At 37.9% G+C, this 24,198-nt stretch overlaps 1 protein-coding gene and 1 long non-coding RNA gene across 2 annotated transcripts; one reads left to right on the top strand and one right to left on the bottom strand.

The window, feature by feature from the left end:
* The first annotated feature begins 1,253 nt into the window (after nt 1–1,253).
* LOC100539056 (inter-alpha-trypsin inhibitor heavy chain H3) lies at nt 1,254–23,511 on the top strand. Its single transcript, XM_010718264.3, has 22 exons — nt 1,254–1,359; nt 4,997–5,020; nt 6,128–6,294; nt 7,369–7,473; nt 7,890–8,052; nt 8,884–8,994; nt 9,604–9,729; nt 10,253–10,369; nt 12,200–12,368; nt 12,680–12,801; nt 13,041–13,226; nt 14,080–14,265; nt 14,872–15,011; nt 15,365–15,519; nt 17,004–17,009; nt 17,776–17,802; nt 18,687–18,737; nt 19,350–19,463; nt 20,029–20,233; nt 21,318–21,490; nt 22,893–23,004; nt 23,126–23,511. Exons 1-22 carry the CDS (start codon nt 1,270–1,272, stop codon nt 23,253–23,255), a joined length of 2,679 nt encoding a protein of 892 aa, XP_010716566.1. The 5' UTR covers nt 1,254–1,269; the 3' UTR covers nt 23,256–23,511.
* Nucleotides 20,826–22,886, bottom strand: LOC109369893. Its single transcript, XR_002119526.1, has 2 exons — nt 22,250–22,886; nt 20,826–20,932 (listed from the first exon to the last, which is right to left on the bottom strand). It is a non-coding gene; the product is annotated as an uncharacterized LOC109369893 (long non-coding RNA).
* Nucleotides 23,512–24,198: the final 687 nt, after the last annotated feature.

Raw genomic sequence — 24,198 nt, 5'->3', positions numbered from 1 at the left:
CAGAGCGGCCCGCCGTGCGTCTCTATGGTACGAGCCTGCGCCGCCATCTTGGAAGCGGGCGAAGCGGCCATGTTAGGAGCGGGCAGGGCGCCTGAGGGAGGTGCGAAGCCGAGTGCCTCCGCCATCACGAGAAACAAAGCCGTCCCCTCAAAAACAGCGGCTGATGATCCCGGCGGTGCTGCCTGTGTGGTGTGAAGGGAGTCCGGGCTGCTCGCAGCTGCTGAGCAAAGCCATCGTGTCACCTTCAGATAGCAAAGAGCTGCTTAAAGAAGCTCTAGCCTGGTTTATAGAGAGCTCCTTGTCCTCTTGAGCCGTGTTCCTGCCGAGCCTCAGAAAGCTGGCTGCAGGGAAAACTGAAAATGTCTCAGAGCAGGGGAGAAAAGAAGGGAAATAAAACTCTCACAGAGCACGTAGGGAAGAAAGCACAGCCCAACCCGTCCCGTGCCTCAGCACAGAACGGCACGGCACGGCGCTTCTCTGCTTCCCGCTGCTGATTCGTTCACGTGTCTCATTTTAATATCTTTTCATGTTAATTTTATATTTTGCATTTGGCAATGCAAAATAAATAAAAAAATGAAATTTGACATAGCTTACTGTTTATCTCCAGTGTTTTATTACTGAGGGTTTACCTCACAGATACTGAACTCGGGGTTTTCTTTTAACGGAACCAATGGAACCAATTGAAAGATGAGGAATTAGTGCTGTCGAGATAACAAATAAAGTAAACGGGCCTGGCACCTGCAGGCTGAACGGATATGAATTGTAATTGCAAGATGTAGGATCTGTGAGCTAGGACCGGAATTTCAGCCGTCAAAATGACCAGGAAAAGACCATGAAGTTTCTGGAATAGCCAAGATAAGCATCAGATAGTGACACCTCAGTCGAGCGCCTGAGTGGCATGCAGCGCTATAAAAGGCAGTTTAGAGGAGTATAAATGAATTTACAAGACTGCAAGCCTTGGTACAGCTGTGGTGAAGCTGAGGCAGTGACAGCTTTTCAGAAGGTATCAGAATACAGAAATGGCTGTTGGAGTTCTGTTTGCAGGTGATATTACATAGAAGATCCGAAATATTCTGAAATATTCTTCCAACCCAACATAAATATTTTGTAGCAATATTCTGTAGATTATACAAGTCAAAATTCAGTGTTTAATTTTTTTCTGTATGCTTAATCCCACTTTTCACATAGGGTTATTTATTAACACTGTGTAAACAAAGCATTGTATATTTATTTGTGTGGTTCAGATGAGAATCTTACTTTTTTTCCAAAATGGAAAGCCACCTATTGCTTTGTATTTTATTATTGATTCCTGCCTTTGCATCATCAGACTTTTTGGTAACACATGTCAGAAACATTAAGGTAAGTAATCAACCATGTGTGCTGCTCCCATTCTTCATAGATTAACTTCCTGCCATTTATCATCATTTTCCAGGGAGCTCACACAGTGCTGCCACCGGGAGATTTCTGTTCTCTATTATCAAGGATCACCAGCCCAGATTTGGGACTGGAACTTTAATCAGCCTCAGTTTTGAATCAGCTATGAAGAAGCTCTCCTATCTCTCTTTTTCAAAACATCACTTTCCTCTGTTTTCCCTGTCATTGCTATATAATGGTAAAGTGTTTTAGAGCTTTTACATTCAGATGTGTAAAAGATTCGTTGCTGCCATATAACTCATTGTAGCACCTGAATGGCAGTGACAGTGAAAGATGCCTCCAAAAAGAAGAAATGTAACAGGGATGTAACATGACATCCTGATAAACATTTCCGTGGCCCAAGTGACTTAGTAGGATTTTTCTCAAAAGATTTGTGTTAGCATAACACGGAATATATATGTGCCCCACATTCTGTTTTTCACAGATCTCTGAGTAAGGCAGTGCTTCCTGATATTCTGAGTAATTATCTTCATTTAAGTTGCAGACCACTATTCAGTAAATGGCTTTCCTCTCCCTCAGTGGGTAAATCCTATGAAAATCACAGAGGGCAGATCTCTTCAGGGGGTATTGTCAGTGGGTAAACAGGGCAGAGCAATTTACAGTCAGTTTCTTCTGATGAATATATCATCTTCGTCAAGACTCTTTCTTTGAAAATCAGGATAATAATACATCTAACCTTTTGAAATCACCTGGAGATTTATAGCTGCAAATCAGAAATGCCAAAGATTCTTATTTAGGTCATACTTATCCCAGATATAATGTATTTTTTTTCCTCTCCATTTCTATACTAACCATAATTCTCTCTATGCCTTACACTGCTAAAGCCTCCCTAAATAGATGATCAACGCTCTGTGCTATGTTCCATCTGTACATGCAGAGCACTTCAGAAAAGATGTTTGATTCTGCCAGTTTATGCTACTTTTTTTTTTTTTTTCTTTTCAAATGTCATTTTATTGAAATGGAAAAGACTGCTGTGTGTTGTGGTGGACTCGGTCCAAATCTCTGTACTAGCTCTTTTGAGCAGGTTGTTTACCACTGATGGTTGGTTAAAGATGGCTGGAAGTCTATCTGGTACCTTCAAGTTGTCAAAGCTACCTTTAAGGCTACAGTCAGATAAACTCAACTGGCAGAGCCAAGTCTGCTGAAAACTGAGGAAAAACCAACCAAACAAAAAACCAACAAAACCAACCCCAAATCTAAGATGCCTAAGTACATTTGTACTTCTTTTTCCTATACACATAACTATTAAGGGTGGCATTTTTTATTTCTATTTTTTTTTAATAAAACTATTCAAAGCATTCAGTGCAAAGGTAGCAATGATACAGCTTTCCTTCTCTGACCCTCTCCTTCTGGCAGCAGCAAGACTCCTGTGTAGGTCATAACTTCTCTCTTCTCTGTGATTTCCAATTAGCATCACTTGCAATGATGGAATCTTTAATGTTGTTGTTGATTTGAAAATAATTTTTTATGCCTTATTTTTCCTATGCAGTACATAGAGGTTTACACAAATACGTTGTGCAGCCATAGGTCACTGTACAATCTTTGCTGAACCTCTTAGTAACGCTGTATTTTAGTTTCCCAAGCTATAAAATCAAGGTTTCTTTCAGTAAGTACTGTAATGGAAGCCCTCTTTCCCCACCCTTTATTCTTGGGAGTACAAATTTCTTTTTTCTTCTACTTTTCAATTTCAGTAGATATTTTGCATCTGTATTTTTTGCTGTTGCCACTACGGAGCATTATACAAAAGAAGAATGAATATCACTGTTATGTAACTAAAAGAAAAACTTTCCAATAGTTGGTGCTAATGGCAAAACAGTGGAAATACTTGGAAACATTGTAAATGTAACTTCTAACTGTAATTACACAAGTCAGGGAAATCTCATTTCTTTCAGAATTGCATAATATATATTTTTTAATGGGATGTTATCACTTTTTGTCCACAGAGCTCAAAATGACATTAGCATAAGCGAGATCTCTAGCTTTCCATCTAAGTGAATCATTAAGAATGACAAAAATCACAAAATAGCAGAACCATCTAATCTGGCCCCATGTCAGATCAGGCTCTGTTAAAGCAGGCAGCCCAGGATGATGTCCGATAGTGTCTGAGTATCTCTGCCCAAGATCTGCCCAAGTACAAAGCCGCCAATACCTTTCACTGAAAGATTTTCCTCTATTTGCTTTTTCAGGGAGAATGACAGCGTAGCACTAAAAATATTTACAGAATCAGAGCAGAACTCGTTCCAAACTACTGTAGAACCCATAACTTTGCTAAAGAATGTTCACATCAGCAATTCAGGAAAAATTACATGTGTATGAAGAATTAGTTTAGATAGTAGTAGTTAGAATTGTAGAATTTGTAGCTAAAATGTAACACATTTTTGTAGTCTTTAAAAAAAGGTACAGAACAAGCAGACTTTTCAGATACTTTATTTTTTTGTTTGTTTGTTTCTAAGGTCCATACTTTGGTTTGTGGTTGTTTTTTTGTTTGTTTATTTATTTATTTATTTTTAATAAAATGAAATGATTGACTGCAATGAGAGTATAGATACAGAAAAGATAGATTTTGTAAAGGAATGATTTGAAGTGGTAGTGGTAAATACTCAACACAGGCATTAAAAAAAGCCCACATCAGTTTGTGAAGCAGGGGAGACATGCAGAAATCACCTGTGTGGCAATAGCAGTTTGAAATATGAATTGCCAGACTCTCATAGAACTTGAGAAGCTTTCTCCAAATCCCTGCATAAGAAAGAGAGAAAGGGAGAAAGAAAAAGGAAGGAAGGAAGGAAGGAAGGAAGGAGGGAAGGAAGGAAGGAAGGAAGGAGGGAAGGAGGGAAGAGCAGTCTTCTGTGTCTCTGTTTCCAGCCTATAGAACTCCTAAATGTGAAAAGTAACAAAACCCATAAATGTGCCCAATATACATATCTGATCTGATATCTCTGCATCTTTACTGCTCTGTTCAGTGGAGTATGCAAACATGAAAAGAAAACTTGTACAAAATGTGACCCACGAGGCCCCTGGAGCCAGATGAGATAAGCCATTTGCAACCAAGATTACGGGAATGGAGTTATGCAAGACACTATCTTAACATGAGTTTCCAAGTATGTTTCAATCCTGTTCTCTCTTTCAGGTCATGAGAGCACGTGGTATTTTTGTAGAGCTGCTGATATTTGCACTCATTCTGAGATTGAGCACATAGAAAAAGGAAGGTTCCAGCAACTTTCCCCTCCATGCAGCCTTTCAGAGTATGCTCCCTCTCTGTGAGCCTGCTGAATTGCCATCTTATGTGTTACTGTGAGAGTGAGAGGCTGGTGGGGTGGAATGGGTTACAAGCATAAAGATCACTCTGCTTGATGATTGGAGGGTGTTTGTGACAGGAATGAGTATGCAAACCATTTTGTATGCTTTGATATGAAACCCATTTATCTCCCAAAGGAAAATTAGTTGGAAAAGACAAAATGGATACCAAAAGATCTGAAAACAGCATTCCCAAGAAGATGTCTAAATGAGGCTTTACTACTTTAGTCATGATTTTTTTTTCCTTTTTTTTTTTTTCTCTTTACAGAAGCGAAATTCTGATAATGACTTGGTGAGTAGTCTTCTCTTATATGAAGGCTTGGTTCTGCTCAGGCTATGGCTAAAGATTGTTAGTGACAAGAATATTCCTCGCCGAAGATTTCTCTGAGTCCAGTCTGAGCAAATGGACATTCCTGGCTGTGTGGAACATGAGAAGGAGCCCAGAGCTGCTTGGTTTAGGCAGTAAGACTAACAAGTCTGTCCTTCTCAAAGCTCAGATAAGGAGTCCTGCATAGGGAAAGAATGTGAACAAATAATGTTCAACCTCAGGTTGTATTTTAATAAATAGCAGCGTCTCTTACACCGTTTTTATTTTATGTTGTAGTTATTTCTAAGGAAGTCAAGAGACTGCATCTCTGAGGCTGATTCCACTTGGCACCTGGATGCCACTTCAGCAATGCTTAATATGTTTTTATTTTGGGGGGAGAACTTCTTAATAACCAGCAGAGATGAGGCCTAGCACAAAAATCGCAAGCTTCTTTTCACCGCTGACTGTGTTGCAATCAGATCTTGTTATTGCAGAGCTGCCTAAAGAGGCACATGTGCCGTTACCTATGTTTTCCTACAGTCTCAAGTAACCTTACTCCTGAGCATTCAAAACAAACAAGTTATGCTCAGCTCATTTCATTTCTTAAACAGGAATGAGCCTCAGTTGTGAGGAAACTGAGGATAATAAAATGGAATTTGAAACCCATCTGGAACTGGTTAGATCTGTCTTTATACAAGATGACTCCTTCCATCCCTGCTCTGGGAGTCAGCCACTTGGTTGATACTGGCAGTGATGAGTGCAGTGAGGCTGCAGCACATTGTTTGTGCTGACTACAAAAGTCTCAGTCTCAGTCTCAGTGGAGACAAAAATAAATTCTTACAGTGGCATCATCTTTGCCAAGGTGGCAGCATTTTGTTAAAGGGGCTGTAGTTATGACTCATAGAAATAACTGTGTCAGTTCTGTAGACACCCAAGGAAACGCTGCTGTGTCCCACATCTTATGATTAGGTCAGCCTGTTTCATTTTGGAATGATAGAAGCTCCTGCAGTAATTTCTTTCTATAAAATCATGGCTGATTAATACAGACATCAGTATAACAGCTAGCTCTGTTCTTTCATTTTCAATGTACAGGTTGTCAATGGGATAGAAATATATAGAATGAAAATTGATAGTAAAGTAACTTCCCGATTTGCCCACAATGTCATCACCAGTCGAGCCGTCAATCGTGGAAATGCACACAAAGAAGTCTTCTTCGATGTTGAGCTCCCTAAGACAGCCTTCATTACCAACTTCAGCATGTGTGTAAATTTTATAATTTTCTTAGAGTAGCCAAACCAAAAATTTTAATTTGCTGTTTGATAGATTGAGTAATTTTCTGATACTATTAACTTCACATGTGAGATACCTTGAGGTAGGTAAACGTTGGTATATCTATAGTAAAAGTGACTGATTTTCAGTTATGTCTCTTTGTTATCATGGACCTTGGGGAATTGGAGATCCTCTCCATGGATACACTCACCTTTTCAGAAATATCACTTATTTTACTCTGCTGTTATCAAACCCCAAAAGTTCCATCACTTAATTGGCATTCCATTACTGTAATTGGCATTCCAACTTAATTTCTTTCTTCATTTTGAAATAGTGTTCAATTGAGAGATGGGAAATAGAGGAAATTATTCCTTAAATTTGTATCTTTAGATGCAGTAATATGCAATTTTCACACCTTTATTAGGTTTCAGCTTAGAAGTGTTCATCTCAGCTAATCACACTAGCCCTGTTTTATTTTCAGTGAAAAGAAACATGCTTTTAGGGTACAATCACTCTTAAGTTATGCTAGAACTTTTATTTTAGGATGAGATTCATCTCCTGTGAAAAAATGCTTGCTTATTGGTGTGAGTAGTCTATGGATGAAATTTTCAGCTGTAGATACCTGTGTTTGGACAGATGAGTCTCATCCAGAGGGTGATCCTGCTGTGAGATGAGATAGATGAGATGAGATAGATGAGATGGGATGAGATGAGACAAGACAAGACGAGATGAGATGATCAAGCTGCTAAAGTGCAGGTGCAAGGTGTGTTGCTGTCAGCCTAGTTTTGATCTAATTCATTTTCAAGGAAAAAATATTTCAGATTCTCTTCAATGCTAAGCACAGAGCTCTTCATTCCAGGTAAAGCCTCTAGAAAGACTCGTTCATTTGTGCTTCACTGCTTGTGCTCAAATCTTGGCAATTGCAGGTTCCTGAAAATGCTTTTGAGCAAACCATTTAATAAACAGACTTTATATATTATACAATTATATATTATCTGCCTATAGTAACTTTTCATGTATCAGTGCAAGCCAATCAGCTAAATAAGGCACTTTTTCACCCACAGGACAATTGATGGCATCACTTATCCTGGAAATATAAAGGAAAAAGAAGCTGCCAAACAGCAGTATGAGAAAGCTGTTTCAAAGGGACAGACTGCAGGTCTTGTCAAGTAAGAATGATATCTGGTGTGGCTTCCATGCCGTTAACCTGTAGGAAATTGGGAGATTCATAATATCTTGCTCTGTCATATTTCTGAAGTTTGTTTTCTTACAGGATCAAAATACAAATATCATTAATTTAGAGTTATTTTAGCATAAATTATAAAGAAGGAAATACAATCTCTGGCAGGTAGAATCTGCAGTTAAGAAAGTTTCTGCATCTTTCACTTAATATGCATATCCAGTTCTGGGATAAAGCTCCTAGGAAAACTTGAATAAACTCTATACTGTTTGACTATGACTTTAGCAACTGATCAAAATTCCCATCTTTGTGTTACTTCTTTTTAAAAATTGTACTGCACCAACCAAATCCAAGCAAGAAATATTGTGAAAGAGGATAACTTTTTTCTTACCCATTTAAACATAGGGCTTCGGGAAGGAAAACAGAAAAATTCACTGTTTCAGTCAACATCGCAGCAGGCAGTAAAGTCACTTTTGAACTCATATATGAAGAACTACTGAAGAGACAATTTGGAAAATATGAGATGTTCATCAAAGTAAAACCGAAGCAGCTTGTCAAAGATTTTGAGGTAGATGTCAAATTTAATTCTGCAGCTTAAGAGATCGTGAGATTCTGTACATATGTAGAAAGCGGAGTACCATGATCATTCCCACTGGCCTACAGCTGAACTAAAGGCCCCCATAATATTCCTAATGAACCATGTGGGGAGTCCCCACCAATATGCTTTACTGCAGATTTTGATTTATAGGCTTCTGAGCTAGCTCAGCTAGTAAGCCTCCAAAAGAAATGCCATACAGAAAACTGAAAAGCTGTTAAGATATTTTGGAGCAAAATAGCTTTTATAAATGCCTTCATTGCATCACTATAAAAATATGTCATGCTAAATTACGATGATACATATATTGCATTCTGGCTTTTCTGTGCTAAAACTTGTCTTTGATCACTTCTATCTGCTTTGTTAAAACTCAGCTTTACCCATCAAAGGTTGGGTAAAAATCATTACAAAGCTCAGTACCTGTATGTTTATAAAGCATTATTTCAAACATATTAAGATAAAGGGCAAACTGAAATATATATCAAACTTGGCCATGGCTCACAGCTGATGACTGGATTATATTTTTGAAGGACTTAGGTATTTATTTGACATTTGACAAAGTTCCACTAACTAACCATTTTACTAGCCATTTCTATAGAGCTTTATTTGTTTCTAATTTGTCTTTTAAGTTCTATGTAGAAAAAGATACGTTGGACTGCTGTTACTAATTACGAAAGTAAACTTGTTTTTCTTTTAAGAAAATCTCTCCCTCATATCCTTCATTTCCTCCAGATCCTCCAGTAAATGTCTAAGTTGATATACTATGGGATAGCCAATAAAAACAATTTTCAATTCATATTTCAGATTGAAGTAAATATCTTTGAGCCACAAGGTATCAGTGAGCTGGAAGCAGAAGGAACATTCATCACCAATGATCTGCAAAATGTCATAAGGAAAACTTTCTCACATAAAAAGGTGCAGTAACACCTTCCATATTTTATTTACTATGTAAAAGTGCTTTAGTCATTAGCAATGAAAGTAAGAGGCTAAAAATAGAGTAAATAAAGACTTCTTCATGCAAATTTACTCTGAATTCCAAGCTAGGAAGCTGAAGGCTATCACCATGCAGTTGGAAAGACACTTGCAGCTATTAGCATAGAACTGCACCTTTGTCCCACAGCAGTACTTGGAAGCTTGGATACCAACTGGACTATTTCCTGTGGAAGAATGGAGTCAGTAACAAGTAGTTTTCTCATGTATGAAAGTGGTAGAAGTCCTAACACACAGACTGCTCAACATTCTTATTATCTGGAGTGAAGGGCTGGAAGGAAGATGGAACCAAGGAAGATGAGGAAGAAAACATCTGAAGAGAGAGCTAGGCAGCAAACCTGAGCTATTAGTTATTTATACAAATATACAATTATACAAATATACAAATATGCTAATACCTAACCATATAAAACAGGTCATCCTTATGTCTGTGAATCTAAACATACCAGCTTTACAAACTTACAAACTTATTTGTGTTTTGTAGAAAGTTTTCATCTATTAAGATTCAGATCTAAAGAAGTTTCTTCTTTTCAGGGGCATATCTCTTTCAAGCCAACTCTTGATCAACAGCGAACCTGTGAAAATTGCTCACAGTCACTCTTGGATGGAGATTTTATTGTTAAATATGATGTGGAGAGAACAACTCCAGATAATCTGCAGGTAATTTTGCAGAAAAATAGCTGGCAGATTTGCACTGTTGAATGGGCTTATCTTTCACAGATTAATGTTGGGGAGTAGTGAAGGTCAATTATTCCCTAAAGGGCAGAAAGCTGACTATGACAGCTCAACCTCACAGCCAAGAGTCCAGTACCAAGAATACTTAGGTAAGGCAGACCTACAGATGTTATTCAGATTCAGCCAAGAGTCCAGATCATCAGGCAAATTTGCCAGGACGAGGCAAGCTGTGGTGTGAGGTCAGAATATGGAGTGGGTTCCAAATCAGTCCATGGTCAGATGGGAGCAGGCATAGTTGTGACACTGCTAGAGACAGGTATAAGTCAAGCAGGCTCAGGCTTGAATTTAAACAACACTCCTGGGCTCATGGATGGAGGTGAGATTGGTAAGAATTTGTTAGTCTACTCAGGAACTAAAGACTAAATCAAAGTACTTTCTTTTTTATGAATTTTATCTTTGTAATACACAAAAGCTATTGGCTTGCTAACATCTGATGTCTTTTTTTTAGATTGTCAATGGCTACTTTGTGCACTTCTTTGCACCAATGAATCTTCCAAAGTTGCCCAAGAACGTTATTTTTATAATAGATATTAGTGGCTCAATGAGTGGAAGAGAAATACAACAGGTATGTTATTACATTACTTTAGAGTCTCTGTGGAAGACTTCTGTCATGATGTAAAGGACATGGACTTAGGGTGCCTTTGACATGGTCCCACATAACATCCTTCTCTCTAAATTGGAGAGATACGGATTTGATGGGTGGATTGTTCAATAAATGGAGAACTGGTCATTCGTAGAGAGTGGTGTTCAACAGCTAAGTGTTCAAATGGAGATTAGAGATGACTGGTGTGCCTTGGAGGTCAGTACTGAGCCTGGCATACTCCTACATCCCCATCAGTGACATTGACAGTGGGATCAAGTGCACTCAGCAGTTTGCAGATGACACCAAGCTGTGTGGTGCAGTCAACATGCCTGGGGGATGAGAGGCCATCCAAAGAGACAAGCTCAAGCAGTGGGCCCAGGCAACCCTCATGAGGTTCAACAAATCCAAGTGCAAGGTCTTGCACATGGATTTTGGCAACCCAAACTACCAATACAAACTTGGGGATGTAAGGATGGAGCACAGTCTTACTGGAAAGGACTCGGGGGTGCTGGTGAATGGCAAGCTGAACATGAGCCAGCAGTGTGCCCTCACAGCCCAGAAAACCAACCATATCCTGCACTGCATCCAAAGCAGCTTGATCAGCTTGTCAGGAAAGTGATCATGCTCCTCTGCTCTGTGCTGGTGAGTACTGCATCCAGAAATGCAGTCCTCAGTACAGAAGAGATGTGGACATTTTGGAGTGTGTCTAGAGGAGGGCCATCAAAATAATCTAGGGGATGGAGTACCCCTCCTATGAGGCAAGCTGAGAGCTGGGGCTGTTCAGCCTGGAGAACAGAAGGCTCTGGGGAGATCTGACAGCAACCTTTCAATTTTTAAAGGAGCTGTAAGAAAGAAGATGGAAGACTCTTTGGCAGGGTCCGTTGTGACAGGACAAGGGGAAATTGTTTCAAACTAAAAGTGGGGAGATTTAGATTGGTTGTAAAAAGGAGTTTTTTATGATAAGGATGCTGAGGCACTGGCACGGATTACCCAGAGATGTGCTGGGTGCTGCATCCTTGGAGACATTCGAGGTCAGGCTGGAGGGAGCTCTGAGCACTGATCTAGCTGTAGATGTCCCTGTTCATTGCAGGAGAGATGTACTGGGTGATTTTTAAATATTCCTTCCAACTCAAAACAATGCCATGATTCTATTATTCTAAGCCATACCGGATGCTTTTATGCTGTGGCTTCACAAATTCTCAATACTGTAAAAACTAGCTTGAAGTCTTGCTGTAGAATAAAATTCTATACATTTAGGCTATGTTTTACTTACTTAGACATGTTCTTATTTCAAAACTTTCCGAATATCAGCATTTTCAGAGAGGTCACTCAGATGTGTTGGCCAGTTTCAAAATTAAAAAAAAATATATAGTATTCTGTCCATTATCTATGTTGTTCATTCTCTCTCCTCTCGGGAACAGCTCTTTTTGGGACTACTCAATCTAATCTAATGGTCAAAACTTTCAAATCTTGGTGCTGCATTAAAATATCCACACTTGCTTATGACCTTTTCCACAAACCTGTAGCTACCTTATTTTCCAGCATTTTAATTTTGCCATGCCAACAATCTGTGATGTAAGATTTGATTTTCCTCTCAGCTAAAAAAATTTTCCAGATGTAATTGCAACTGGATAACTTCATTAGAGTTACTTTGAAATAGACACAGGAATAGGAAGGATGGAACAAGCTGAGAATTATTCTCGGTATGAAAGGAACAAAAGAAAAAAGAACTGGAGGGATTAGTTATGTAAAAGCTGCAAACACCCATTTCTTGGAAGCTGAACAATTAATTTAAATTTCTTCCTCTTACAGACAAGAGAAGCACTTCTAAAAATCTTAGATGATATTAAAGAAGATGACCACTTCAATTTCATACTGTTTGGTAGTGATGTACACACCTGGAAGGAAACATTAATCAAAGCCACTCCTGAAAATTTGGATGAAGCAAGAAAGTTTGTTCGGGGCATTGATACTAAAGGCTGTGAGTACTTGACTTGCCAATAGGTTGTTGAGTATGTTAATTCTCTAATTCAGCCTGTGAACACAATGCTACCACTTTAAAAATTATTAATGGCACACTGCTAAGCTTGAAATTGATGCAACAGATGACGTTTTTATCCTTGTGTTTGCAAAGCTCAGTTATTTTTGTATCTAAACACTCCCTTGCTAGCAAACTCAAACTTTTCATTGTCATACTGTCAAAAAAACATAGTCAGGTTTTCTCAGATTCCCATGAAACACGGTCCATTATTTTGACTGTGTCGAAACCAGATTTCTATGTCTGCCTTACAGTGACAAATTTATATGGCGGTATGATGAAAGGAATTGATATGCTGAATGCTGCTCATGAAGGAAACCTTGTGCCCAAGAGAAGTGCTTCGATAATTATCATGTTAACAGATGGCCAACCAAATGTAGGTAAGTTTGTGTTGGGTGAAATAACAGAGTGAATTAACTAACAAAAATCACTCAATTAAAACAGGCCGTCATCTTTGACTTCTGCTTTTTTCTTTTTCATGATTGAAATGCTACTACACCAGCTTAGTGTGACCAAACAAGTCTTTCATAATGTCTCTTAAAAAATCCAAAGATCACTAACCACATTTCATTTTATCTATTTATGAAGAAACTCAACCTTTTTTTCTTGTTTGAGGTAGGCATATCAAATACTCAGGACATTCAGACACATGTGAAAAAAGCCATTGAAGGAAAATATACTTTATACAATCTCGGTTTTGGTTACGGTGTTGATTACAACTTCTTGGAGAAGATGGCACTGGAAAATAAAGGATTGGCCCGTCGGATTTATCCTGACTCTGATTCAGCTTTACAACTCCAGGTACAGTAATCACAACTTAAATTAGATGAGAGATGTCTTAATTCTGATAAGTATGCTGACTTTTTTTTAATTCTGAAGTAATCAAAAAGCAGAAAGTGTACTCTGGTACTGAGACAGTCAAGTATGCTGTAGTCAGAATATTGGTTGCATTTAATTTTCTTCTTCCTTTCTAAAATAATGGGAAAACCACAAAAGACAGACACCCTAGGCTATGGAAGAGTGTTCAAAACTTGGCACAGGTGACACAAGACAGACATGGTTCTGAAGGACACCTTGGTGTGTGCCACATTATATAAGCAAAATTGCTGCAGTCACTACATCTTCCATATCTCACAGATTATGTCAAAAGAAGAGAAGGCCGACAGAGATTAAAGGCTCGAGATATTCTGCATTTAGGGACTTTCTGCAAGCTAACTTATTTTACCATACTTCTGAAATGTTCTTAATTCTAAATGACATGAAAAGACGTGAATGTAGTATGGAATTGAATTTTTGGCTTTTGACGTGGGAATACCGTCCACTGGAAAGACTGGCCAAAATGTGTATACTGGATTTAATTACAAGGTTGGTCAAAATCAAATGCCTCATCTTCTTGGCTCGTGTTATCATTTCAGTCTCTTCAGGGAGTTGGTCTAGAAACTTACTTTATGAAATGGAAGGATCTTGGTGTGTCCTTCCTCATTTGCCTTACTTGTACAATTTTAGGTTTTGTATTCTGAGACGTAACTGAATATTTACATATTTCTTCTAAAATACATTCTAAATTTTCACTGCTGAAATAGCACTGGTTACAGATCTACATATAAATTAAAGAAAAAAATGGTGGTTAAATATTTTTCTTTTTATCCCACAGGGCTTTTATGATGAGGTGTCCAATCCTATGCTAAGGGATGTAGAATTAAACTACCCAGAAAATGAAATTGCAGACGTAACTAAAAACAGCTTTAAGCATTTCTATGATGGGTCCGAGATTGTGGTGGCTGGGCGCCTTAGAGACATCAACCAAAACAGTTTGACAGTAGATGTGAAAGGTGAAGGTGTAAGTATGGATTTCTTTGACTCTTTTCTTGTTACAGAAAGTATCCGTGTTCAATGGTGACGAAACTTAAAATAGTCACATGTATGTCTTGACCTCAGTGAGAACATGTATTGCTGCATATGTGAGAAAGTATGTGCACCAGAGGCATTGCTTTTACAAGTTTCTTAGGCAAGTTTCTTGTCTGTTAGTTATTCTTGGGTTAATCCAGATCAACTTTGTGCAACGTGACTGAATAAGCTTTGCTGACTTACTTTGTTGTCTTTACTCTCTAAATATCCTACCCAGTTCTTTCAGAAGCCGAATGTTCAGTGCTCATAGGCAGTAGTCTTCATATTAAACAAGTGGCTATATGTTATAAGAATCATAATCAATTTCTTTAAATCCTGAGTAGTCAAATTCTAATTAACCAAATGGCATTTGAATTTGGAAAGTGCATTATGTCTCATAGCATACACTACTGAGCTTTACAGAAGCTTAAAAATTCCTTTGTTGGCAAGTTCTTTGTTGGACCACAATGTTTTTCAATTTATTAAGATTTTCAGGTGTTAAGGTTTTGATTTTGGAAAATTCTGGGAGTCTCTGGCTTATTTTCCTTATTCCTAACAGGCTAATGATGCCCTATCATTTACTTCACAACAAGATAAAGAGCAAACAGCTAAAGCTTTCCAAGAACAGGAATATATCTTTGGAGATTTCATTGAAAGGCTTTGGGCTTATCTCACCATTGAGCAGCTCCTGGAAAAACGGTAATTATACCAAGAATCACATTCAGTTATGTTCAGTGAAAGCATTAAGCTGTGTGACTGGTCCAGCCTCTAGGATGTAAAGCTGGGATTGAGATCTATTTCCTTGTTTTTGCTTATCATCACACCGAGATGCCAATAGGAAAGCATAAAGAACAGTAAGGAAAATCTCCACAACCTCTGCATTTGTCTTACAGTTAGCAAATTAAACTGATTTAAATTATCATTTATGGAAAACACAGTTTTGTCTTTTTAGCTGCAGAGAAATTACTTCACTTTAAAAAAAAAGTACTTAATTCAAAGTTTAACAGGTAACTTGGCAATCACTGATGCTAGGAGTCTCTCCCTGTATTCAGTATTTCAGCTACAGGAGAAGAAAAGGACAATCTTACAGCTGAAGCCCTGGATCTATCACTAAAATACAAATTTGTGACACCACTGACATCCATGGTGGTAACAAAGCCAGAAGAAGATGAAAATCAAGCAGCGATTGCCGATAAACCTACTGAAGGTACAGACATTTTCACAGTTTAATCAAAGTTGCTTTCATGTTCATCTAAAGGAAGACTTTTGTGAGCACCGTTTCAAACACAGATTGGAAAAAACTGTTTTCTGTGCCTTGCATATGTATGGTTTATGCAAAATTATTTTTCCTTCTAAAGCTCATTTCTATCAAACCGTCCTTCACTACTAGTTCATACAGGGAAAATACTATAAATTTAAAATCAATGTATTTAGAATTAATATATAAAATATCACATCGCAAGAAAGTAGCATTTCTTACTTCATAATTCAGCTATATTTAATTTTGTTCACATCACTTTCTCCTTAATTGTTTATGTACTTCTTAAAAGTAAATGTAGTGGCATCTTTCTGTGTAAAAAGGGACTACTGCCAGGAGATTTCCCTCGTGCAGAATATATCAGAGGTGAGAATACCTGTAAAACATGGTATTCATATATGTTGAAGATAGAAAAATAATCAGTATTGAAAGTGCACCATTTATTCTCATCTCCTTTAATACTTTGGCTAATTATTAACTCCTTGCTCAGTAAATCATTGTCCTTTCATGCAATTCAGCCTCTTTGCTTTGCCTACGTGAAATGGAATGACTTTATTCCTCTTTCGTAAGAGCAAAGTGAGACAAATTCTATCTTCTCAGTGCACCCCAAAGCCACTCTGTCATCATAGATGTGTTGTTTGAGCCATTCTCATCTCTCCCTAATTCCACAGATCTGACAAGTGAGGCTCTCCAGTCTCATCTCTCTACATCTATTGTTTTTTTCCCCTGAAACTTTAGCCTAGTGCCCCTAGCTCTGTCCTAGTTCCTAGTTCTAGTCTGTTTGCTGGCTTTTGTATGAAAAACATTCTTATCTCCTGAATTGGACATGATAACCAGGACTGATTTTAAGGTAATTTAACATAACAGAAATGCTTTCTGGTGATTAGTGAGAGTTTCCTTCAAGTGGAATAAACCTTGCAACCACTTAATTGCTAGGTGCCCTACAGAATGAAATAATTCTACAGGCATTCTGCTGATAAAATTTCTTGCATTATTTTTTCAGAAATATCATAATGGAATACTGACATAAAAATGTTCCATAATTAATTTAGCATTCAAGACATTGTGCAGCATAATGATTTTGTAGTTTACAGGTGGACACTATGAGATGTAAAACATAAGAGCATCTAGCAGATGTGGCAGTGACTCAGAGGTCCTTTTCTGAATCTCTTTCCAAGAAAATCCTCTATGTGTGTAGAAGTTATGCAGAGTGATAACAGAAGTACTCAGAGCACTATCACCTTGTAGAAAAAGAACATAATTTTTACACATACAAGAGTCTAGGTCGTAACTGTTATAAAATACTGAAGATGTATGGTTGAATCTGACAATTCAACAATAGGTTTTTTGGTTTTTTTGAATGTGTTTTATTGTACAACTGAAACTGTAATTTTCTCTTTTTCTTCCTTTTTACTTACTTACTCACGATACAGCTGAAGGTATGTACATTTGTTATTAAATTCCCCTGTTGTTTTTTAACTATTAGAGTTAAATTTCCTGCATCACTTGATTTATTCCCCAAGAACTGTATGAAAATCTTGCATCGTAGATTAAGACTATTATAATTAGATTAAAAACTTTTTGGGATTGAAAATTTTGTGAATAGTGCTTTCAGTGTGGATCCTGAGAATTGCAGTGTCCCAACATCACGAACTTCAGGCCCAGTACAACTACACTGCTTTCCAGGGCTGGCACTGTTGCTCGCAGGTACCGGTGTGTAGACAAGTCTCCTCTCAGAGATGCCTTCAGTGTTGCTGTGAATGCTGCTTCTTCAGCACAAATACCCATCTACAAACACTGCTCTGTAGTTTCAAATAAAGAAGACAGCAAATATGTGGGAATGGGTGGATAAATCTTACTGACATCGCAGTATTAGAGTTTGGAACAAAACACAAAGGAATTAGAAAAGGTGCAGATCTCCCCAGCCCCTTACAGATCCCTTGCAGGACCTTTAGAGAAGTAGTAGTTTTGCTGTAAAGTGCACTGTGATTTCTGTCCATGACACTGTGTTGAATCAATTCACAGTTTGCTTTGTTGCAGTACAAAACCCAAATAAACTGTGTGACTGTTTTTCCTTTTTAGAAGTGTTAGGAAATGTGTACATAGCTACAAGATTTTGGAGTTGGCTTTGGTGGTGGGATGGCAGTGGGAGAGCTTTTCTTTTATTCTTTCTAGCCTCTAAAATATTTTTTGTTTCATTCACAGCTCAGGCTGCCCCAATAGTTGCACAGGGTAAGTCATGAGTGCGAATTTCTAAATGAAGAAGCATCTGTCAAAGGAAATGATTCAGCCAACTGAAATTACTGGAGGGATGGAAACTGCCTCGTCTGAGTTTACAACTGTATTTTAACAAATACTACCAGTTTTTCCTCACTATCCTAAAACCATAAAGACTGAACAAGACCAGATCTGATTTTTTTCAGTGAAATAGCTGTTAGGGAGTGAATGCCATTTCATCAAAACAACATTTTTTTCTCAGATACAGAGGATGGACTTGAGTGTGCATCTCTTTAGGAATTATACAAAGCAAGAGAGCGTGATGTCAGCATCTCTGGCTAAATTATTCAGTTACTTCTATGAAGAAGATAGTGTTATTGAAGAGACTGAGATATCCACTGATCCTTCAGATTGCTGGTTGGGCAGTGCTGGAAATGCGAGAGTCGAATTTAAAGTTTTGCTCAGATTAGTTTCAATCTCTCTCAGTGTTTCCCTCCCTCCCTTTACAATTTTCTGGAGTTTTTTGGAAAGCCACACATTCATTCCACTGAGAACAAATGACAAAACCTCAGGAGTTTTAAATGTGTGGTGCTGTTGCATTTCTACCTAGACTTGCTGGTAGGCAGTGTAACCCTTACATCTGAGATATTTGCCTTCCTATGGCTACATTGCTAGGAATTTGTGTAAACACTGAAAGCAATTTAGATTATGAAATAAATCCTAAAGCTTTGCTTGATTCAAAAGACACACACTGTCATTCCATTTAGTTTAAAAACTAGGGTGACGCTAGCAATTTATCTAGCACGTTAACTTCCTGACATTTAGCGTATGCTTTGCATATTGTGCATAAATATTCCATTTTGATGTTTCTCTAACAGTTATTTTTCTGCTCTCTGCAGCTTCACCAGTACACTATGTACATGCATCAAACCCTACCTGGTATACTAGTGGTAAGTAGTTTTAATTGTTTCTATTTAGAAGGAAGACATAAGTGGGTGTTTAAATAGCACAATTCTCAGAGTTTTTAGATAATTTATTTCCACAAAAACAACCTTTCTTTTTCCTCTCAGAGGACTTGTACTTCTATTTACTTTAAATATCCTTGAATGTTTTTAAATAGATGAGTCACTGTGATGTATGATCATTTTCTTAGTCCTCTTCCCACTTGCTAGGCTTTGTGATGGTGGCTGTCTATTCTCTACCCTTCCTGTCCTCATTAATAATTTCATCCTCAAAGATAAGCACTCATAGGTGCCCATTCTGATCCTGTAGTCTGTGTACCAAATTTTGCAGTGATCAAGGGTCATAGGATAAATGGCACACACCTGGAAAGTTATGGGGAAGAAGGTTGTAGTTCACTTTTGAGATATGGTAGCAGCTTCTTTGGGACATCCTCACTCTATTTGAAGGATGGGCTGGACTAAGCTGGTCATACAGCTTGTGCAGGAGCCAGTTCCTGCTGGACCCCACTATCAGTGGATCCACTACCACAATTTTAAGTGTTCATGTGGAACTTTGAACTTGTGCATCACAATACAAATACCTGTGACTTGCCTTTACAGTTGATGGAGATCCACACTTCATTATATCAGTGCCACAAAAAGAAGATGCCATTTGTTTCAATATCAATGAAAACCCAGGTGCTGTGTTAAGATTGATAAATGATCCAGTTACAGGTGAGTTTAACACTTTAAAATGCAGTAAATCAAAATACTTAGATTGAAAAATCTTATTTTTAAAGGCTACTTCTCTCTTTTTATACTGCATGAACTATTTTTTCTGCAAAGTTAACAGGAGCTCCTATCACTGTGATAGGATACTGTTACCACGACTGTTTTCACTTCCTGGAATTAAATGATCTTTTAATTGTTTGAAAACTCTGTGGGAGTTGAGAGATATTATTTGTCTCGGTTAGTAGAGGCTATAAAATAATCCTCAGTTTGCCATTTCATGGAGTATCTGTAAAAGAGATGGGCTATTTGTGCCTGTCACAGAACTTTTGTGGTCCAGAAAATACTGAATTTTTATCAATAAAATAAAGGTTGTCATTACAGATACCTACAGAACAGCCTCCACAGCTGTATTCCCTTACTGAACATTTGCACAAACATGCTTAAGTAATTCTGAACTATTTTTCAATTTGGATTTGTTTGGTCGAGCTGCAGATAAAACTACCTCAACACTTCTTGACCTCAGCTGATTATCTACAAAACAGTATTTGATGTTTCCTTTTGATATTAGGCATCACAGTAAATGGAGAACTCATTGGTGACAAGAAAGTAAATAATGATGCAAAGATCCAAAATACATATTTTGGAAAACTTGGCATTGCAAACAAGCACCTGGATTTAAAAGTGACAGTAACTCCTGAGAAGATCACTATTCAGAATGAGACTGGAAAGACAACTTTCACCTGGCTTGACTCGGTCACAGTTCAACAGGAAAGGTAATGTCTGCAGAAAGAATATGTCAGATTCCTGGGTTATTTTTTACACTTTTTTGGGAAGGTTGATCAAAAGTGTGCTTTGAAGATATGTTGCCTGATTATGCAAAGAAACTCACCCTGATCCAAATCGTGCTGAATTCTGCTCTCTACTTCGTTACGTAACTGACAAATTATTGTACTCGTAACTTCCTCTGCTTGGAATAGGAAAGTGCAGAATTTGCCCTGACTTTCCATTAGTATGACCAAGGTACAATCACTTTTTATATTGTGCTTTAACACAGTGGTGACTTCAGCAAACACTGAAGGAATAATTTTAGTCGTGATATCAAGAACAGGAATAATAATGCTTAGCAACAAATTTCCATTTTAAGATGTGGGAATTGTGATATTTATAGGATAGGTACATTTTGTGCTGTCAGCAGGGATATATCTCATGAGATTTATGTTACAGAATCGTTTTCACCCGTGAAGAAGAAAGTTTAGAAAAAGAACAGCAATACCTCCTCCTCCTTTTCATTTACATTGTGTTTCTCAAAGCATGACACTGAAACAGAAGGAGCATTACAGCAATACTGTGACTTATACAAGATACTTTTTTTTTTTTTTTAATGGCAACTAATTTGATGATACAGTTGTCATAATGAGAAGCAAATCTTCTTTATCCTGGCGCTAACTTAGGCATTTCAGGAGTTGTCTTTTCTGTGGAACAAAGGAAAAAGATCTCAGATAGCATCCAGGCCAGGAAGTGATGGCTTTATTAATACCATCTTTATTACTGAACACGAGGTGCTACACTAAATCTCAGTAACCCATCTGTGATTAATTGTGCTGTTATAGGAAGAGTTTTGATAGAAACATCTTTCTGTAAAAGGCTTTTACAGATGTAATGTAGTCTGAGACTTGAACTGTCCATGAACACACAGATTCACATAGACCAAACAAAATAGCTTAATTTTAAAACACATCAAGTAATTAATTTATATAACCATGCTTGTTTGTTGGAGATGTTTTGTTTGTCAGTTTTCCTGTGATAGCTACTAACTGTGGGAAGCTCAATGCCCTGAATCATTTTTTTTCTCCTCAGTTTAACTTTGATAATTAACAAGAAAAAAAGTCTGGTGCTCTCAATGGGCAGCGGCGCATCATTTGTTATAGTTTTGCACCAAGTATGGAAGAAACATCCTCTGCACAGGGATTTCTTAGGACTGTATACATTGGAAAGTCATAAACTGTCCGAACAGACGCACGGATTATTAGGTATGAATTCTCTTAGCAGCGTGAACATGCTTTCTTTCCTTGAGGCTACTTGATTTGCAGACACCACCTTGTACTTGGCCTTTCTGAACTGAGAAAGGGGAGAAAATTGAGACTATGTTGATTAACCATATTAAGATTTCTGAAAAAATATTCGGGGCTCAGGCTTTGTGCATGATCTTTTCTTAAATTCTTCTGCTGCTGCTGAAAACACTAACACCTGTTGTTCTCAAGGATGTCTTCAAGACTCTACCTTGCTAAATCCATCCACAGATTTTTTTAATAATTATTACATCAATCCTCCAGTATCATGGATGGATTGTTTTCTTCCTTCAGCTTATCCATTTTCTACTAAATATAAGCACTCTGAGAAAGTGTTTGCTGATCAGTTAAAATGTGCCAAACCACAGTTAGTGCATCCCTTGTAAGAAAACAAGCTGTTAAGGTGTATCTTGGTTGACTATCATATATGAAAATCAGAGAATGCCTTGTATTGTCTAGAATTTCTTTCATCTTAGATAACATTACTCTAGAAGAAGGTAAAGCTGGTAAATGAGGGATGAAACTTGTGACTTCATTGAATCCTGTTTTCTGCAGTGTAGCAGGATTTGTGGTGTGCATTCTCTGCTGAAAAATATGCTTGCTTTCACACATATTCACACACAGCCATTTTCCTTGCATTCTTATTTTCTCCTACAAAATCAGATAAGGGCAGCAAACCTGTATTTCGGGTCATTGTAGTAAATACTGCTGTGAACTCACCTCTCAGTCTTGGTATGTGCTTTGCGGTGCGAGGAGAGTGAGCCAGGCTAACTGTGGAAGAATGTGTTGGGTCTGTCACTCTTAGGAAATGCTGTAACAAAACAGAAGGAGAACAGAATAAGGATGAAATGTTAGCACACTTTTCTGTTCCGTAGGGTAAAGAAAGAGTTCTGTTCCGTGGGGAAAGAGCCCAGAAGGTAATCCTGTCATGAACAGGATTCCTTAGATATCAGGCTTGTTCTAAGCACGGTCTCATCAAATGATTTCAGAGATGAACGCATTACTTGATTAAAAGAAAGCTAAAGACTTGCATAGTAGTATGTCATAAATACAGCTGAGTAGACAAGACACAAAGTGAGGTTACCTTAAGGGCTATCTAGAAAAGACCAATTTTACCTTACCCTCAGAAGGTGGAACTTACATCCAGATGGCATGCAGAGAATTCCAGTTTCTACAAAGTAAATAGTATCGTAGTCATACATTCAACTTTGCACAAAACTGGGTGTTTGCTTGTGCATTCAGAACCCTGAGGGAACTTGGTAAACAGCATGGGAATGTAGACATTCTGGGGGTTTTGTTTATTTTGTTTCTGCTTCAGTATGTGCAACATACTTGAAATGTTAATTTTGGCTTCTATTTTTAGGACAGTTTTTCCACCCCATTGACTTTGCCATACTTGAAATTCATCCCGGGTCTGATCCCAAGAAACCAGATGCCACAATGATATTTAAAAACAAGGAACTGATAGTAACAAGGTAAAAAAGAAAAAAAGAAAAAGAAAAAGAAAATCAAATCCTTAGAAAAGACAAAGAAAAGTTTATTTTGCCAATTTGTATTTTCTACTTTGATACTTCTGTGCTGTATTTTGCCTTGCAGGGGCTGGCAGAAGGATTACAGAAGAGATCCTGAGCATGGCATTGATATTCCTTGCTGGTTTGTTCATAACAATGGAGCTGGGCTAATAGATGGTGTTCATACAGACTATGTTGTTTCCAGTCTGTTTTAAACAACAACTTGCAAAGTCATGGGTACACAGAGTATTTTTTTTTGAAAAAATAGTACTTTTCACTGTTGAAGAAGTGTTAAAAATACATAATCTTGCCATGTATGACAGTGCCAAGATAGAACAGAGTCAGATCTTGAGAGGGAAACTGCAATTCTGCCTGTGTGCACGGATATCCCCAATCACCTAGCATATTCTTCCAATTTTTAATTAGTAGCTGAGTGTCAGGAGCAATTTAAATAAAAGCATCAATACTTAATGGCTCATTCTGTTATTCCTATGCCTGTCAGTGTTTTAATGCCTGCTTCTCAAAGCCCAGGACGTCAAATGTATTTTGGAACAGAACACAAGAGGGCAGCTGACAGACCAAAACATATTTCAGATCAATTCAGTAACACTTACAACCATCTGACACTGGGCTAGTGCTGTGACTTGAGATGGCTGTTAGCGGTGTGGTTTGAATCCAGGACAGTGATTTCTATGGGAGGTAATAAGCTACTGAAAAATGCAGAAGGCAGGAAGAGAAAGAGGAGGGAAGGAGAAAGATCAGAGCGTTGAAACTGTAAGTGGAAGTTCAAATTATTCTGAATTTATATTCTAAAATAATGTATTAGATGGAGGAAAACAATAGATATAAAAGAGCAGTGATCCATTTTGGGTCCTGTAATAGGAGCTGTAGGGCTATCCATTCAGATCGGTGTCACACTCACTTGTTCTGTTGCCAAAGCAAAAATATAGCAGTGGACAACAGATGTTGACCTACCTTGGTGAAGTTTAGGGGCAAGGCAGTATTGGATGCAATTTCAGCCAGAGTGTTTTTGTTTAATTCATGGGGCTGAGGCAGATCACTGGAGGCAGATGGAATCTTGTCAGCTGTGATTGACAAATCTAGAAGTTGACACAGTCTCCAGCCTGCTTTTTGTAGTCTGACAGCTCGAGAAGCTCC

This window comes from Meleagris gallopavo, chromosome 14 (assembly GCF_000146605.3).
Source record: "Meleagris gallopavo isolate NT-WF06-2002-E0010 breed Aviagen turkey brand Nicholas breeding stock chromosome 14, Turkey_5.1, whole genome shotgun sequence".
NCBI classification, from domain to species: Eukaryota; Metazoa; Chordata; class Aves; order Galliformes; family Phasianidae; genus Meleagris; species Meleagris gallopavo.
The sequence above is the reverse complement of the archived record's forward strand: the minus strand, read 5'-3'. Positions and strand labels throughout refer to the sequence as shown.

What these genes read in the sequence shown, in the direction of transcription:
- LOC100539056 (XM_010718264.3), top strand. Translation starts at nt 1,270, where the DNA reads ATGGAAAGCCACCTATTGCTTTGTATTTTATTATTGATTCCTGCCTTT. An exon ending in CAACTCCAGATAATCTGCAG is followed by an intron (nt 9,730 to 10,252) that starts GTAATTTTGCAG and finishes TCTTTTTTTTAG; the next exon opens with ATTGTCAATGGCTACTTTGT. An exon ending in TGCCCCAATAGTTGCACAGG is followed by an intron (nt 17,803 to 18,686) that starts GTAAGTCATGAG and finishes TGCTCTCTGCAG; the next exon opens with CTTCACCAGTACACTATGTA.